This window comes from Vollenhovia emeryi, unplaced genomic scaffold, assembly GCF_000949405.1.
Source record: "Vollenhovia emeryi isolate VEMERY1.0 unplaced genomic scaffold, V.emery_V1.0 DF939140.1, whole genome shotgun sequence".
NCBI classification, from domain to species: Eukaryota; Metazoa; Arthropoda; class Insecta; order Hymenoptera; family Formicidae; genus Vollenhovia; species Vollenhovia emeryi.
Window position 1 is genome coordinate 548,669 of NW_011967226.1, and position 17,500 is coordinate 566,168.

The following is a 17,500-nucleotide window of genomic DNA, read 5'->3' on the forward strand; positions in this document are numbered from 1 at the left end:
CCGTTTTTACATTCGCGATTAATTCACCATCTTTCCTTTTTCTTTCGAAGATTTCGAAAGTATTGATCGCTCTGTCAGAGTTTGTGATTTCTATCTTCCTTCGTAGTACAAGATTCCGAGTGGGTAGACATAGTGGAGTCGGAGTTGAGAAGTATTTTGGAGCCCAGGGACGTTCCAGCGATGGCGCACTCCACATTGTCCGAAAGTGTATCCTCGGTGACGCCGCCTCTGCCACCTCTGTCACCCCATGACAGCCCACGTACGCCGAGAAATCGATACTCAACGAGGTAACCCAACTTCAAACAGGTTCCTCTTCTTCATGCAACCGGTGTTACTTCCGGTCACCGCCTCGAGTCACTTCCGATTCTGTTACCTTTCTCGCGTATCGAAATTCCGATATCGTTGTCTGACCGAAAAGTGGCCGCTGCGATGTTAAAAATAAACATCTCTCTGTTGCAACTCATAAATTGTTAGTCACGCGAGACTCGGTTGCAAGATATTGATTTGGCGAAACGTCAATTTCTAATTGTTCCCATTATTCTTGATAAAAACATCATCTTACACAAGATTTCTAGCGAATTAATTTTATCAAACAATCTTGCACAGGAATTTTTAACGTAATATTTTGCTTTAAATGTGAGTACTCTTAACAATATTAATAAAAATGTTTTTGTTTTAGTTTACCGTACGGGTCGAAACCAAATTACAGCGATTACGGCAAGGCTATGGAAAAAAGAGGTTTCTCGAGTAGCACGAAACATCGTGGCGCTTCGACGTCCAAGAAGGAAGCTGCGAAAAAGTTTTCTCATCGTGAGTATTTCTTCGGATACGTATATCATTATAATATATTATTATAATATACATTTTTCATCGTAACAATTTTTTTATTTAAAATGTTAATCTGATCATATACTTCTTGTACACAATAGAGTTTGTTACCTTCATATTGAGAGACAGAGATTTTTATAATTAATTGTTATGAAGAACATTGAATCTTTCATGATAAAATTTATATAATTTCAAAATGGTTAATAGCAAGTTTTATTCAGCATCACTTTCTTACATTTGATGGTTTTGTGTTAACATACACACATACGTTTCCAGTCTTCGGGGTAGAGGCTGCTGATTTAACATCCACCACGACAGGACTTGACTTGGATTCCATGTTGGACAGAAGTGACTCCGATCTCAGTACGACCGATGCAAGGACAATCAGAAAACAGTTGGAAGGCTTAGAAAATATGTATAGCGAAGTGAGTACGATATTACTTACTCGATAAAATCATCCGTTCTTCCTTATTATTTTATACTATACTTTTTCCCGAGGAAATAAGGTTGTACAAAATGAAGAAGAGACGATGCATTGCTTTCTACATTCTTCTAAACAAAAATGCACGTTGTGTTAGTAAATTTATTTTGAAGACATTTTCTTATTACTTTAGTTATTAATTTAATGTAACTACTCAGGTAGAGGCGAGGCACAGCACTTAGCATTTATCTTACACATGGAAATTTAAAAATATTAGACATATGGCTTTCTCTAGTCGCGGAGAAACGGCACTACATGCTAAAGTTAACGGGGACGTTGTACGCTGAAAAGTGCTCGGGATGGCACGAGCCGTAATTGAATTTATCTCAATTTGCATGCGAAAAAATTGTCGCAGGTACTTAAATTACTTGGCGGGAGCGTGAAAAAGAGGCGGAAGACGAGAGGACTCACTAGTTATGGTTCGGTTTCGTCGTTGCCGACATCCTCCGTGTCATCGAGGCCTGTCACGAGGCATCATGATAAACGTAGATCGCACGTGATTGACGACAGGATGAAGAAAGCCAAAGACATTAAGGTGAATTAAGTTTGCCCGTGTATACATATTTGACGTTAATTTCTATTATTGATTTTTTCACATAATGCTCTTACTTGAAGTCTTGACAGAGATTAAATATTCGGAGCGTATTAAGCGTCCTGTTAATATCGTTAAATGAGTGTCTTGTAGCAAAAGAAAATCATTAGTCTGTAAAATAGTTATATTATAATAAAATTCCTTCTGAACGTATTTTTGATTGGTTAGAGCATCAACAAGCGTTTTCAGCGACTGGAGTCGCACGTGGTGACATTGGCAAGATCAGTAGCCCACCTGAGTTCAGAGATGAGGACCCAGCATCTGATGATTCAGGTGAGAGAACCCGTTAACACCAGTTTCAGGTACGAAACGAGCTAGAATTTCCACGAACCTACTACTATCAGGTTTTCGCAGGAAATGGAGAGCATAAAGTGCGAGATCGCAGCCCTCAGGACGCAAACGAGCATGGCGATGGTGAGGTCACAGTCGCAACCACTGATCAAGGATTCGGAACTGCCGGCACTTTCGAACCCTTCGAGGGTGAAGAAACTGACCAAGTTCTTCGGCACGGAGCCACCTCTCATCAGGCTGTTCCTGAGGGAACTTGGGTATGAGGTACGTGCTCTCGTTTGCTACGTCATTCGCGGTTTTGCGAGGGTAAGCGACGGACAGAATCCTTCATCAATCTGAAATCGCTTTTCTTAGACGGAAATATCGACGCATTTTTCTGAATGATAAATCTTTTCGCGGAAGAAACCCCGCACTATTCTTCGATCGAAATTTTGGTCTTTAATGACAATTACAATTTTAGAAATACGCGATCGCTTTCGAGAAAGAGAAAGTCGGGATGGTGGAGTTGCCTTATCTGAGCGAGGAGAGACTTCAGAAGATGGGGGTCCCCCTGGGTCCAAGGCTGAGGATCCTCCAGGAAGCAAGGATCTCAGTGTGCAAGGATCCGATTTACGTAGTATAAATTCTCAGGACGGCACAAAAACGTTCCGCGACGCAAGCAGAGCGAATCGCGGAGAAAACGCGGATAAAGAGAAAAATGAATGAAGACCTAGCGAGGAGTATTCGTTTTGTGCCGCCGTCCCGACGAACGCATTAGGACGTTTCTCGAGGAATTTCTCGTAAACGAACCCCCCGAGCTCGAAAACGGTCCGTTTGAGCGACCGCTCTTTTCCCCGTTTCAATCAATAGCTGTTTGAAAGCTACGCTCGCCGAAACGCTGAAATCGTCTCGCCGTGTCTTCGGGTCGACAGATTTGTTCTGTCGTGGGCGTTCACCGCTGCACATTAATTCCAAGAGAAAAAGATCCGGCAATGTAGCCGTTATAGCCAATGTAAAATGGTAACGCAATTAACAAAAGATCGCTTTTGTCCGATAAGTTAAAATTGTGAAGAAGAATTTTTCAGCATATATATTTGCGCATTTAAATAAAAACTTGATATAGAAAATGCCGTCAGCACAAAAAAAGAATGGAAATATCGGTTTCTCAAAGAAATTTTCCAAAAATGCGCTACATATTGATTCGTTTCAGCTAATTTTGAACGTATTTGTTTCGGATATATTTATATGACCCAGATATCGCAATCATTCCTGGAATATTTCGCATTTTCTCATTATCGTAAATCGATAATGCGTTTCTTCGAATATCGCAAAATAATTGGCTTACGATGGTAGCTAAAGCATACGCTTGGGATTAAAATAGAGACTTAAAAAACATTGACATTATGAACTTTAGTTGTAAACTTAGCGCTATTTTATAGACGTTTCTGTTGCATTAAAAAGATGAGGATGAATAAGCACAAACAAAAAGTAAAAGCTCGAATATATATAATTATAATATATAGACGAAGTGAATTGCAAATTCAACAGTTTACTACAAGGGGGCCAATCAAAATGTAAATACGATACTACTGATACTATCGGTAGCGCTGGGAGACCTACATCGTTCTTGTATTATACAAGAAGAGAAGAGTACGGACACAAAGACGATCCGCGAGGATCTTGACTACTCTCTCGTATCGTTAAATAATGAGATTATACTGTAGAGATTATGTAGATTTAGATTATTCGTGCGGGTTGGAAGCCGATGTTACGGCTTTACCGTATGCGGTAATTCGTGGCGCAGATAAAATCGACAATTAGACTCGAGGAGAGTCGGGCACATTGGGAACAATGAATCTCACACAAGTATGTTTGCCAAAGAGACGTACGGACATCGTCGAAGTGGTATGACCGAGATTTTTCCATTATACGCATTCCAATAAATCGCAATATCTTTTTTTTTTCGGTAACGCCGCGCGTATATCAATACCTTCGATTATTGCATTGCAAAAGCCGATATCTAATTCTGTGGGAGGTAACGCGATCTTCCGCCTGGAATATCGTATATAAATGTAATTTGTAAAAGAGCGAGAATTCTGTTCCCTATTAACACTATTAGATATTGTGTTTTAATAATCCCGCGTTTCCTTGAAGATAGATTCCGATAATATGAAATAATATAAAATGATTTGTTTTTCAGTATATTGTTGCCCGCTTTATATATTTTCACTATCCGAAATTTCGGTCAGCATGGCAGCATGCACCGCGTTATGTCGATACCAAAGAATCGATACCTGTTCCCTTGTCGCGACGACGACAACGACAACGATAATCGCTGCTTGTGAGCGCGGGTCACAGGGACGAGAAGACACGCCACTTTGATACTCGAGTAAAAGAACTCTGTACTCCCATTCGAAAATACGTAGACCGTAGACGTTATTAATCGATAATATGTATTTTTAATGCATTGTTTATGAATCTGCGATTGAACTTCCAGCAATTAGCTCTGATTAATATATTAAGAATGGCAGGCAAATTAAGCTTCTAGCTGGTGCTACGTATCTCTATTTTAATTTTTTCCTCTGGCGACACATTAAGAATTGTACAGTTAATTAAATTAGTTCTCTGCAAATGTTTCTATTATAATATTATTATTGTATTATTAATAATATTATATTCATTTCAATACTTGTATTATTATTAATATAATAATAATTATAATTATTATTATAATTATAATTATAATTATTATTATATCACATGTTTTGTTAAAATTTTGTATTTAATAAATGATATTATTGCAGGTAACACTCTTCCAGGATTTACTTAATACCGATAAATTTTCATTGGGTGCACGATGTTAAGCGGCTTGCAAAGCCGGCTTTAACAATATAACAACTGGGAACATCAGAATTGGCGGGACGTTTGCCCACAGCATTGTTCCTCGTTTCACTTACAATTAGAATCGAGATACTTGTTGCCAGGAACTTCGAAACATTAATAGTTTCCGAATTACGATTAAAAATTAAGATATTTACAATACTATAAATACATACGTATATACATTGTATGTTATATAGTATATTGTGACTATTAGAATTCTTTATCGGTGTAGCAAATTCTTCGTGACCGATCGTCACTCACGGTGTCAGCGAAAATTCGTGGTTTACACGATGTGTTTCCTAAACTTTCTGTCGCGGCCGGTTCCTTCGTGAATCAACCGTCTCCAATTGAATAATTGCGCATTAACTGTTACAACGTATGCCGTACGGGTCGGGCCAAGTGATCTGTTATTATGGCCCCTGACCTCGGGCCGCGCCGCGACAAGTCGCGCCGGTAATCGGCTCTCCGGACAATAATTATTTCGCTCACGGCTATCCTCGATCGATTGTAACGAGGACCGGAAGTGCAGCGACGATTTTAATTATCGAGAACCGTACGCGCGTCTTACGATTGCCGCGCTAATCGTCGCGTTAATCCCTCAATTTCTAATTGAGCGGAAAGACCACAACGAGCAGATCCGCGAAAGTGGGAGGACAATGCGTGGGAGGACAATTTCATTGAAATTTCAGAGATACCATACGTTGCGTAATACTCTCACGTTAATTAATGAGATTTTTCTTAGTCAAGCATTACGGGTAAGCGGACAGATTGTACAATTGGCTGTTGACTTTTGTGTCGATGTTTCGACCGGATTAATTCCTTCAAGTCGGATAATCAATTTAAACAATTGTTATGTTTGAAGTATTTAAGGCAAATTGTTGCAACATTAATTTCAATTGAGGCAGACTAAATTCGAAGGAGTCAAACGATATTTTTGATTACGTAAAGCGTTTTTCGTTAGAAATGACTGTTTAAAAGAAATTATTTTAATATATTTAGTTATTTAATTATCAATGTAAGATACTAATGGGTACTAATACTAATATTAACGATATGTTAAATTAAGAAGGTTAATTAAAACTGTTTTTTAATCTGCAAATAAACAAAATATTAAGATAGAGCTTTGGTGACTTTCGAAATTGATACTTCAATCAGTATTGCGACAATCAATGAAATATTTAGTAGTACATCAAGTTTGCAGCCAGGCAATAAATAAAATTAAAAAATCAATCCCACGTCTTGGCGCCGCTAATCTAATCTAACTCGGTCGGTCGCCCAGCTGCTTGTGTACCCTAGTTCGACCCTGTACAAGCCACGAATATAATTATGGTAGGCGCCGCGGGTGGATGTAACGGTATGAAGATAAATGAAACTGATACGGTTGATATCTCGTCCAGGCAAACAAATTTATAAACACGAGAAAAGATTGAAGGGATAGCTTGTGTAATAGACGTCGAACCAATAAGAATCGCTTGATCGGCGAATTTAATTGACGTTCGGATGGAAAATAATGCTTCCAATTATGTGCGGCGAATGACCCACATTTCTTCTTTCTTTCGTTGTGGATAAAAGGATAAAAGCGATTGAGTCTAAAACGGTCTAAAGGGGCGGCGAGTCAGATGAGCTCGCACGTCGTCGCTTGGCGCGTATTGTAAATTTCGACAGAATCGACGGCGAGACCGTCTTCCGGCCACTTTTATCAGGAAATGCACAATTTAACAATTGTGGCCAATTATTTTTCTAGCGGTCTCGTCTTTGATTGGACATCTGAGACCGCGCCACCGTTGTGAACTTTGCGACGCTCGGTGTGTCACATCACCGTGTGTGACTGAACAAACGATCGTGTATTGTGTCGAACTCTTATGTCTGTCCAAGGATGGTTTGCATACAGACCGAATGATCCGTGGCATTAATCCTTCTACTAACTCCACAACTTATTACTGATTATTACTGATGGACGAAATGAATGTAAACTCAACCATTTCGTCTTACAATACATAAATGTATTTCGATTATAAGATACACGCATCAGAGAGAAAAATTATAATATATAATTAAAATGAAATAGAAGTGTATAGTTGACAGAACTCGTTTTTCAATCTATGTAAAACATTTTATTAATATATAAATACAGTAAATATCATTTGACGCACATTTCGGAAACATCTAACACTTCGATAAATGAATGATGTATTTCTAGCGACTTCTTTTAAGCAGAAAGATCGCTAAAGTATATTAATTTAATTTTTTGTAGCATGCCATAAAGCCATTTAATCGGTTCTCGCAGATTGGAGATGGTTAAATTAATATCCGTGCGATCAATTTATGTCTAAAAACATATGAACTTCACTGATGACATTTCGAATATGGGCACATTCCGCTTGAAACATTTAGAAAGTGTGTGACACCTAGTCGATATAAAAGTGGATTTACTTTTAAATGCGCAGGATAAAGATACTATCCCATTTCTTTCGTGCGGTATTCATCTATTTTAACGGCTTCATTTCGATTGCAAACGGCGTTACCTCGTGGCGATATTATATTCGCGATTAAATTTTATTATTTGCGACTAAAATAATTACAGTGTATTATGAGAATTATAAATCTTCCTTTCTTTAGTATTTTTTATATTGACAAGTTGCATTGTAATATATTAATTGTTATTGTTAAAAAATAATGCTAGATATTCTATTTCACACTTCGAGACCGCGCACTTTTTAAATATTAAATATATTTAAACATAAATGATTTCATGTACATTATGCAAATCCGAACTCAGTCTTAAACTAGTTGAGGAAATTAAAACATCGAACAAAATCAAACGGAATTTTTAACACAACTTCTACAAAATGTTCCCGCAAACTAGTTAAGAATCGTTGTTTGATTATAGTAATATATTTTTATAAAGTCGTTAAATTGCTGTCTAATAAATATTTTTAGTGTTCGACATAGTATAAAGACGGGTGACAATGGGAGACGGTATGACTGATATGAATATATTGTTTATTTCATTAAATTATTTCATTAAATTGATTGACGAATTATAATCATTGCGAAAGATGATACATTGCAGATTTAAGAACAACGATTTCACTTCACCAATTTAATTTGAAACATAAAACAGCACATTTGCTCTTGTTCATTCCACAGCTTCCATTTGAGATCATACGTTCGCTGCAATAAAAGAAAAGAGAAAGTAGTTTTTTTAATAATATTTTAAGATCAACTTGTGCTTGTTTGATATCAGAAGAGGTGTCTACAAATCTCTTTTCCACATCTTGAATTATGTTTCATGTTTTAAACTTCATGTCTCTTACATCGCCTTAGCATCTCAATATTTGATTTCTAGATTTCAACGTAGATAGTTACGCGATGTCAACAAGCTCGCGGAAAAGTTTACAAAAGGATCGAAACGGAGATCGAAGCGTCACTTACCGCGGGGAATTTCTTAGAGATAGGCAATAGCACTGAGTATGATTGCCTCTGACCGACAGAGGCTGGGCAAGTTGTGGATAAGCAGGCATCGACAGGCATACCCAAGAATGGCAAATCCACGATCTCAGAAGCCCAGTATGCCCTGCTTTGTAATGAGCCAGTGAACTCTGAAATAAAATATTATTAATACGTGTTGTGTATTGCTTGAATTCTAAGATTGGTATATTTAAAAAAAAAATGAAAAAAATTTTTCTGTTTAAAGACTTAAGTAAGTATAATCCAAAAACGTTTCTCAAACAATATAAATTAAATTATATAATTTATATAAATTATATAATTATATATAGGTAACTTTTCAATTTTTACAACGTTGTTTGCTTTGTTATTTTGAAACATTCACTTTTATTAACACAGAGCATTAGGATTATTGTATTTAATGTTTCTCACTGGTAGTATCATTCTGCTTTTGCTAAAAATACATTAATATTTATAATGTTCTCATTATTCTATTTTCCAACTTCTTATATAAAATAAAAAAATATATCAAATTAAATACAAAGAAATTTCAAAATCCATTGTTTTACTGTATATCTTGATGTATATGCTTCTGTAATCTTTTGATAATGCATGTGTGTATAAGTTAGACATATATGCATATAATACTTTGAGCATACATACGAGGGGTATACTCGAAACTTATGCTCGCATTGCGACCCTTCTTTAAAGAACAAGGCTTTCTTTCTTCGGCTTCTCTGCATGGATCAACATGTACTTCATGTATGGTGCATTGTTCTTCCGCTGAAACATAAATAACAAGATTTCATATAGAATTACTTATATATTTAAAGCTGTATAAAAAATTTTTTATCTTATGAGAAAGAAAGAAAAACAGAGAGAGAGAGAGAGAGAGGGGGGGAGAGAGAGAAAAGAATTAAAAATCTAACAAATCAATTAAAAATGTTATTATCTATAGTTAGTTTTTTGTTTAGTTGTTTGTTCGACAATTAATTATAATAAAACAATATGTAGTAAATCTTTTTTAAATTTGCTATTTTATTCTCGCGTTTCTCGGTCATGTTACTTGGTATTTTTTCCCGTTATCTCTTAACGTTGTTGCTTATTTGTATATACGCTATCTTCCATTTACGCAAGTTAATCAATTAAAAGTAAACTGTTTATAAAATAGTAATCTATATAATGCTGTGTAAGAAGAAATTTTACTTGCGCAACACTTGTTACGAGTTAAACAACCGATGTCATGTTTACTTTTGAATTATTATTTGCTTAATCTGCAAAAGCCTCGTTTTTCTTCCGTACAAGGAGTAATGAGATAAGCGTGCATAAACTTCAGCAAAGAAGGGAGAAAGAGATACGTGTTCAACGATGCGGCGCGTATCATTGACGTTGTAATCTCGTCAAACAGATGCAAATAAATTCGATATTACAAAGTTTCTGCCTAAAGGATATTGATTATGTACTTATATAGATAATGTTTGGCTCATTCTTCATGAATAATGCAACTGTGAATTATAATGTGCAAGTTGCGTTGGGAAAACTCTTTCGGATACCTCCATAAACATAAAAAATTTTTTAAACGTAAAATATCTCGTGCAACATATCTCTTCGATGTCAAAGTTTCACTGCTTCATTGATTCAACATATTCCCTCTCCGGGAGATATTTTATTCAAAAAGTTTATCCGCTCTTTTCCATGAAAAGTAAATTCACCTTAATGCCGTCTGTAATAATTATCATTTATTTTATTAAAAAACATTGATGCACAATGTTTAGCTTCCCCGGAAAAAAAGTGCATATACCTAATTATATCTGACAATGAGTACATCTAACTCAGAAATAAGCAGATATGAATTTTGTCCCTAGCCAATCATATACAACGTAAATGTGAGTTAGATATCGTTTGATATCTAATTCGAAATATTCAAAAGATTTATTTTAATACTTAATAAATGTTTAACAGTATATGTATATACAATATGATCATATCATTATATACATATATGATTATATATGATCTATTCAATCTAATTGTAAGTCTATAAAAGTGTCTATGAAATATTTTAATAAATATTAAAGTTTTCAAATAAATCTTTTTAATATTTTTTTGTACATATTGTGCGATATCAAACGATATTTTACTCACGTTTAGGTTGAATATGATTGGCTAGAGACCAAATTCATATCTGGTTATATTTGAGTTAAATATACTCACAATCAATGCTTAAAATTAAGTTTTTACAAAATTAAGAATTACCATATTGTTGCATTTTTTGTATAGGCGCGGCAATGTAAAATATAAATATAAAAATCTAAAAATTTGTGAAACGCATTATTAAATATCTTACGGAAAGAAAGGGTTTATAATAGGTTGTAAAGAATATTCTATAGAAGATTCATAATACACATGACAATTGAGAAAGAAAGACGGAGACGATGCTATTTCAGTCTAGTAGTCTGTTCTTTGTTTGCATAGAAAGAAGCATTATTGCCTCAATCGCAGTCTTTCTTCCTCCCTAGCCATAGTTTATGGGTCATTTATGGTTAAAAATAGCTACGCTAATTGCATATTTAACACGCATTAATAAAAGAAAATACAAAATGGCCTAAAAATCCAAATGCTATGATAAGCGATTTATTACTATTATTCCAAATTTCGATAAACTTAAAAGATTTCGTGTATCGTCAAAAACTTTGCTATAAAATATTGATATAAAAATCACGTGATTTTAGATTTAATGAAATTCACTGTCCGATATTTCAATATTCAAGTATTGATCATCTAAAGACATCTTGAATTTAATATTGTTTTGTTATCAACTCGTAACACATTTTAAGATAATAAAGGATGAATGCCAATAATAAACTTTTTAGTGTTCGTGACTAAAGTTTTTCTTAGTAAAATAAAAAGTTTAGACTATCTTAATAAAATTTGATACGATCGATACACATTTATCGAGATCAATAAGCAGTACGTTTTACGCTGCGTCAGACTCGCAAATAACTTCATCTAAAATTTACGTATACGACAGCTGTATCGAAGTTGGAAATAAAAATGTACAAGTATTAGAAATAAAAAAAAAGTACAAGTCGTCGCTTAGCCAATCCAGTTTCAGATACGTCCGACGTTATTTACGCGCATCGCCGAGACATCGCAACGATGTTAAACGAGAGTTCGTCGCTCCGAGAATAATAAAAGCACGCTATTAATCGTATCTACCGAACGACACGATTTATCCCGATTTTGTTTTCCAACTTCCGTCGATTACGGCGTCGAGCAGGGGTCGTTGGCGACGTCATGAGCGGGAAACGTGCTGTCACTTTCGTCGCTATTACTAGATCGCTCCTAGATCTCTTTCGAGATAATGTTGTTTGCGCCGTTTAATTAAGCAGATCGCGATCGTTAATTAAAACGGAGAAGGATACTTACTGGAGGGTGGACACGGCGTCCACTGCACGAGTTCCGCGTAGACCGCGGACAGGGCCAGGATCAGGACAACGGTGGCGAGAGTGACGTTTCGGTTCATCTTCAATGGACGGTGGTTCGTAGCCAAGTGAAAGAAGGTCGACGTGAGGGTCGGTCGACACATAACGCAGATAACGGAGCGGAGAATCTGTGGGAGGGTGGTGGGGCCACAGGTCAATTGAGATAGCGTCTTGATCGTGATGGAACCTATGCGCGCGGCGGCTGTGTCTCCTTCTCCGAGGAATCGCGTCGCAGAGTTCCGTTTTACGTTTCCGATGACTAAACAGCGAGAAATTTTCAGATAACCCTTGGTATCCCGGATACACGAGGAATATATTTATTCATGTTATTCTCTGTTAACGATAGTTGAATTGCCTCATCTGGACGGCACATTTATCCGACTTTACTTCGAAATATCATTTGTTAATGCGTTGAAGTAAACGTAATAACGACAGTTTAATTTATTAACAATTACCATAATCGTGTTTAAATCATTTTTACACTTGTTGGCCAAAGAATAAAAAAATAATCTGCGATTAATGTTAAATGTATAATGCACGAGACTAAAAGAAGAGCCAGCTGTGTGTGCGCAGGACAATCCGGAGTGTTAAGCAATAAAAATTGACAATATAAAAATTAGATATTCACAATTTTATTAATATCAACCTTACGTAAATATCGTGCGTAAGCATGTACAAAGAAAAAAATCTAAAAAAAAAAGATCGCTGCGGACAGGATTCGAACCTGTGCGGGCAAAGCCCATTGGATTTCGAGTCCAACTCCTTAACCACTCGGACACCGCAGCTGTTGGTATCACGACTATGTACAATCGTAGATGAACGATACGCGCCATCCCCGCAAATAATATTAAGTTAACTAGAGAGAGATGCTGCGACGATATTACATATAAAAAATGTGGTTGCTTAATAATAACATAAGGCAAATCAATAATAACTTATTTTAAATAAATTAGCTGAACAAAAGACAAATACGTAAGGTTGTGAGATTTAAATAAACAGATGAAATTGTTAATTTCAATAAAGCTGTTGTTATAAAATACAAGTGCAAATAATATTGCATAACAATAAAATAAAAGGTAAATGTTTAACTCTCCTCTACTTTAACACTTCCATCGTCAATTTTGATAAAAATACACGCATTCGATTGTGCTTAGCATAAAAATAAAGATTTGAGAAAAGAAAGTATCTGCCCCGTGAAGTAAGGGGCATATTAAAGTTGATCACTTTAATATGTAATCTGTCATACCGACGGAATTGGTATGCATATAGTGATGCAAACAGTACGCAAATTTAAATTTGAAAATTACATACATATAAATAATATATTTCATATATGCATATCCCACATAGCACGTAATATTGCAGCAACATTACAGCAATATGGTGGAAGTATTACATACTACATTAAAATATTGCAGAAATATTACCGATACACTTTTATAAATAACATTGAAATATTATAATTACATTACTGCAATATATCACATGCAAAATAGCAAAGTGACTTGTCAAACGTCTGATTTAATTATTGTCAAACGTTTGCCCGCTTTTACGCCCACTTTTACTCTTGGAACTATTTTGCTATGCATCTTAATCTGACAGTGCCGATAAAGTCATCACTTTGTGCGTGTCCATGCTACGCCAATTTTTCAGGATTGTGCTGTGAAATTCAAAATTACATTAACATTAAGTATCTGCATGATATTTACATTAACATTTCTCATGTAGACAATGTAAATTTTATAAATTAGATGTCAGAATGGATAGCATTGACATGCACCAAGTGAAAATTTTATCGGCAGAGTCCGAAAATACGTAATGAAATAGTTCGAAAAGTAAAAGTGGGCGTAAGAGCGCGCAAAACAGTCTCCCGAGACGGTGTCAAGTGAAACGTCGGTCGCTCTCAGGTTTCTCTCTGTCACAACGCATGCACTATGGCTTCTGGCTTGGCTCCTGTATTTTTATATGCTTTTATCTTACATGCCACATTTGGAACAACAAGGCGCACATCCGAAAGGGTTTGAGAGAAAATGGCCGATACCGCCCATTGACGGGCGTCGTCATTCAATGACCGCCCAATGAGGCCTGTAGCCTTGTTTTTAAATGATGTTCTTCTCTATATGACAGTAATTTCATGACCACACCGGCCACAGACTTCTATATACTACTAGACTGTCATCTGAAGTGGCCACGCCGGCGTTTTACTTGATACCGTTTCAAGAGACTGTTTTGCGCGCTCTTACGCCCATTTTAACATTTGGAACTATTTCATTACGCATTTTCTAACTCTGTCGATAAAATTTCCACTATATCAAGTATCAAGTAAAACGACGGCGTGACCGCTCTCAGGTTTCTCTCTGCTGCCACCTTCGAACAGAAAAGTGAGGCAAGAGTTCCGCCACATCTTGTTAGTGTAAAGCGGGGAGCGCACACTTTTGCATAAGTGCATAAGCAACTATGCAATTTTGTGTGCGATGGCCCTAAGAGGCGTGCATCATAGCGGATTAAAGCGGAAGTGCAAGAACGTTGAAAAGCTCACATGTTTTATGTGCATATAAACATAAATTTTACATAAATGTATTATTACATTATTACTAAGTACGAAATAAGCATTATTATTAATTTTAGCATTATTATTTTCTTACAGATTTCAAGTTAAATATATATTAGCGATACACGACTAATTGGAGCGTTTGAATTTCGCGGCCGCGTGCCAGGAGAACTTCTTATTAGCTCACAGCACGTACGTCACTGTCACGTGACAGCGCTGCGCGCAACGTCACGCCTTCGTATTTACGTCGTGCGCGACACCACGATGGTCGTCGCACGTTCATGGCCGTAAGCCTGAAAATATTTTCGCGGATGACGTTCTCCCGCACGGCCGAGATCGGCGGAGAGTCGTTACGTTCGCGATTGTTATTGCGCGCCTGACGTACGCGTGCGGCTGCAGCGTCATCCGCGGCTGTTACCGCCGGCCGGACTGTGCAATGGAGAGCATATTCCACGAGAAGGTAAATAACGGCGGACCCCGTCGCGACCCGATCCTCGGCTACGACGGGGATCCCCGTTTGCGCTCGCGTTCCTCTACTCTCGTGCGATGTGCGCTTTTTCATTCCTCTGTCGCAGCAAGAGGGATACCTGTGCGCCCAGCACTGCCTGAACGCGCTCCTGCAAGGCCCGTACTTCAACGCTGTCGACCTGGCGAACTTCGGCCACCAGATGGACGAGGAGGAGAGGATCCGGATGGCCGAGTCGGGCGTCGACAGCGAGGACTACAAGCTGTTCCTCGAGGTAAACACGACGTGTCGGGGCCCCAAGTATAGTCGCGATTGGCGGCCGCTCGACGGCGTGGACGCGTCGGCCACTGCAAAGGAGACCGTCGGTTTCAAGTCCCTCCGTTCTTCCTCCCCCCTCCCCCCCCCCCTCGAAATTTCCCTCTAAATAGGGAGCTTTCCAGCAAGCGGCACGAGTCGACACAAATGTCGTTCTGTCTTTATTATTCATTGAACGCGAAGAAAGCCGGAACGACATTTGTGTCGACTTGTGTCGCTTGCTGGAAAGCTCCCATTGACGCCTGACCTTGTTATCTTACAACTGGCCCGAGTGCCGAGAGCGAGACACCTGTTTGTAACAACGGCAAATTGTGCTTCTTCTGTTTAGCAACCATCGGGAAACATGGACGACAGCGGATACTTTTCAGTTCAAGTTATTAGCAGTGCTCTGAAAGTTTGGGGTTTAGAACTGATTCCATATAACAGCACGGAACCGACAGCTTTACTGGCACAGAACGATCCCTCGTAGGTTATCGATCATTTCTCGCTCGCGCTCCGTTTATTCATGCGTTGCGCCTCGAGACACTCTCTTGTTCCACTGCACTCGCAGAAGGGCACTCTTTCTCCAAAAGATTTCACTGTTCTTAGAGCAACACGCACACGCACATGCGATTTAACACGTTAAGTCGAGTAACATTTAGATTAAAGTACTCACACATTTATTTTGATACGTTTACATCGAGCGTACAATTATCTTTCAAAGACGTTAAACGAGTAATTTTCGCTTATAATAATTTTATGAGATAATTCGTGAAGTGGCGATGTGATTTTCAGGCGGATGAGAGCGTATATTTGTAATTATAAGGGACATTGGTTTACAATAAGAAAACTCGGGAGCCAGTGGTTTAATTTAAATTCAATGCTTAGCGGACCCCAGCTTATATCAGACACGTACCTCACGATGTATCTAGCTCAATTGTTACAAGAAGGTAAGCGCATGGCGTGACAAATGAGAAACGATGTGCGCGGTAATGAGATGCGTCCGTCTTTCTTGCAGGTTATTCTATTTTTATCGTTATCGGCACCCTTCCGCAGTGTCCCGCCGAGGATGTTCTTCTGAAAAATCCCATAGTTGCGACGAAAGGCAATACAAGCTCGGAGTCGAAACAACCCACCACGCCCAAGGGCCAGCGCTTGGGCACCAAGCTGGAAGACGAGATCCTGAAGGCCGCGCTCGCGATGGGCGAGGTGAAGGTCCCGCGATCCTCGAGCACAGCCAGAAGCGCGTCCGCGCTCTCGCACAAGCCTGAACTGTCCGCGGATGAACGACGCGAGAGGATAATCCCTATAAGAATCGAGGGCAGGGAGGATAAGAGCGACGAGGAGGAGGACGAAAACGTACAATTGGCCAGGGCGCTGCAGATGAGCCTGCAGAATGACGAGGACGACGTGGACAAGACGCTCAAGTTGCGACTGGACCTCCACACCGACGACAACGCGGCGGCGCATTTAGCGGAGACGTCGGCGAGCGACGCGGACGAGGACGACGAGCTGAGACGAGCCCTGCAGCTGAGTCTCGAGTGTGTCACCGCCCCGCCTACGCCAGATCCCGAAGATCTACGCTGGCGCCGGTTGAATCACTTCGGCATCTACTCGCGAACGTCCAACAGTGAAGCTCCCGCGAAGCTGAACACTTAACAATAAACGTTCAACACTGCACAAATTATCCATTTACTAAACTGACCGTTGTATTGTAAATTATACGATCGAGTAGCTGAGCTCGAGGTGGTACGTCACTTTGTATACTAATAAGATAAGAGAGACGTGTGTCAAAGGGGATTCAAGTGCATTTCCGGTTTTACCGAGATCGAGCTCTCGTCGACGTCTCGTTTCTCCCTCTCAACTTTGTTATACTAATCGTTCACGGAATAAACACTTGTTTGAGCAAGAAATCTGCCGTTGCTAACCAATTCTGATCTGAATGTGTATATACATATGTGTGCGTATATGTGTGACAGTTTATATATGCATAATATATTCAAAATATAAAATATATTTACGAAGAAAAGAACGATCGATTTAATATAAAGAATGCAGCAATATCTCTTGTAAAATATACAAATTTCAAAAGATTAAGGCGCTTCTTTTCGATCGGTTTAGAGTAACCAGACTCCCGTCAATTTAATCGACGATTGTCGAGCAATGCTATCTCGCTGCGAGGAATTATCCATTTTTTATT

At 38.3% G+C, this 17,500-nt stretch overlaps 3 protein-coding genes and 1 non-coding gene across 8 annotated transcripts in view; 2 read left to right on the forward strand and 2 right to left on the reverse strand.

Annotated features, from left to right (window-relative positions):
* LOC105567109 overlaps positions 1-3,356 on the forward strand; it is a 46,291-nt gene extending 42,935 nt beyond the window's left edge. For 3 of the 4 annotated variants that reach the window (XM_012021679.1, XM_012021678.1, XM_012021681.1), the window contains 7 exons: positions 107-287; positions 680-810; positions 1,105-1,253; positions 1,665-1,844; positions 2,070-2,174; positions 2,256-2,456; positions 2,653-3,356. In XM_012021679.1, the coding sequence (XP_011877069.1) occupies positions 107-287; positions 680-810; positions 1,105-1,253; positions 1,665-1,844; positions 2,070-2,174; positions 2,256-2,456; positions 2,653-2,814 (1,109 nt within the window). In that variant the 3' untranslated portion in view covers positions 2,815-3,356. Of the gene's footprint in view, positions 1-106; positions 288-679; positions 811-1,104; positions 1,254-1,664; positions 1,845-2,069; positions 2,175-2,245; positions 2,457-2,652 lie in introns of all 4 variants that reach the window. The other variant, XM_012021680.1, reaches the window with a different exon arrangement.
* Positions 3,357-7,155: 3,799 nt separating this feature from the next.
* On the reverse strand, positions 7,156-12,162 carry LOC105567110 (MD-2-related lipid-recognition protein-like). Its single transcript, XM_012021682.1, has 4 exons — positions 11,934-12,162; positions 9,168-9,287; positions 8,490-8,656; positions 7,156-8,228 (listed from the first exon to the last, which is right to left on the reverse strand). The coding sequence occupies exons 1-4, from the start codon at positions 12,091-12,093 to the stop codon at positions 8,145-8,147; spliced, it is 531 nt and encodes a 176-aa protein (XP_011877072.1). The 5' UTR covers positions 12,094-12,162; the 3' UTR covers positions 7,156-8,144.
* A 530-nt stretch (positions 12,163-12,692) lies between these two features.
* Positions 12,693-12,774, reverse strand: Trnas-cga. The gene has a single exon. It is a non-coding gene; the product is annotated as a tRNA-Ser (tRNA).
* Positions 12,775-14,773: 1,999 nt separating this feature from the next.
* On the forward strand, positions 14,774-17,205 carry LOC105567111 (ataxin-3-like). Of its 2 annotated transcripts, none has more exons than XM_012021683.1 (5): positions 14,774-15,000; positions 15,116-15,280; positions 15,650-15,786; positions 16,096-16,250; positions 16,319-17,205. In XM_012021683.1, exons 1-5 carry the CDS (start codon positions 14,977-14,979, stop codon positions 16,957-16,959), a joined length of 1,122 nt encoding a protein of 373 aa, XP_011877073.1. In that variant the 5' UTR covers positions 14,774-14,976; the 3' UTR covers positions 16,960-17,205. The 2 variants fall into 2 exon arrangements, with proteins under 2 accessions (XP_011877073.1, XP_011877074.1); XM_012021684.1 differs by having other exon boundaries at positions 16,189-16,250.
* Positions 17,206-17,500: the final 295 nt, after the last annotated feature.

What these genes read in the sequence shown, in the direction of transcription:
- LOC105567110 (XM_012021682.1), bottom strand. Translation starts at nt 12,093, where the DNA reads ATGTGTCGACCGACCCTCACGTCGACCTTCTTTCACTTGGCTACGAAC. An exon ending in GACGCCGTGTCCACCCTCCA is followed by an intron (nt 9,288 to 11,933) that starts GTAAGTATCCTT and finishes TTTATGTTTCAG; the next exon opens with CGGAAGAACAATGCACCATA. An exon ending in AAGTTTCGAGTATACCCCTC is followed by an intron (nt 8,657 to 9,167) that starts GTATGTATGCTC and finishes ATTTTATTTCAG; the next exon opens with AGTTCACTGGCTCATTACAA.
- LOC105567111 (XM_012021683.1), top strand. Translation starts at nt 14,977, where the DNA reads ATGGAGAGCATATTCCACGAGAAG. An exon ending in ACTACAAGCTGTTCCTCGAG is followed by an intron (nt 15,281 to 15,649) that starts GTAAACACGACG and finishes TCTTCTGTTTAG; the next exon opens with CAACCATCGGGAAACATGGA. An exon ending in CTGGCACAGAACGATCCCTC is followed by an intron (nt 15,787 to 16,095) that starts GTAGGTTATCGA and finishes TGTGATTTTCAG; the next exon opens with GCGGATGAGAGCGTATATTT.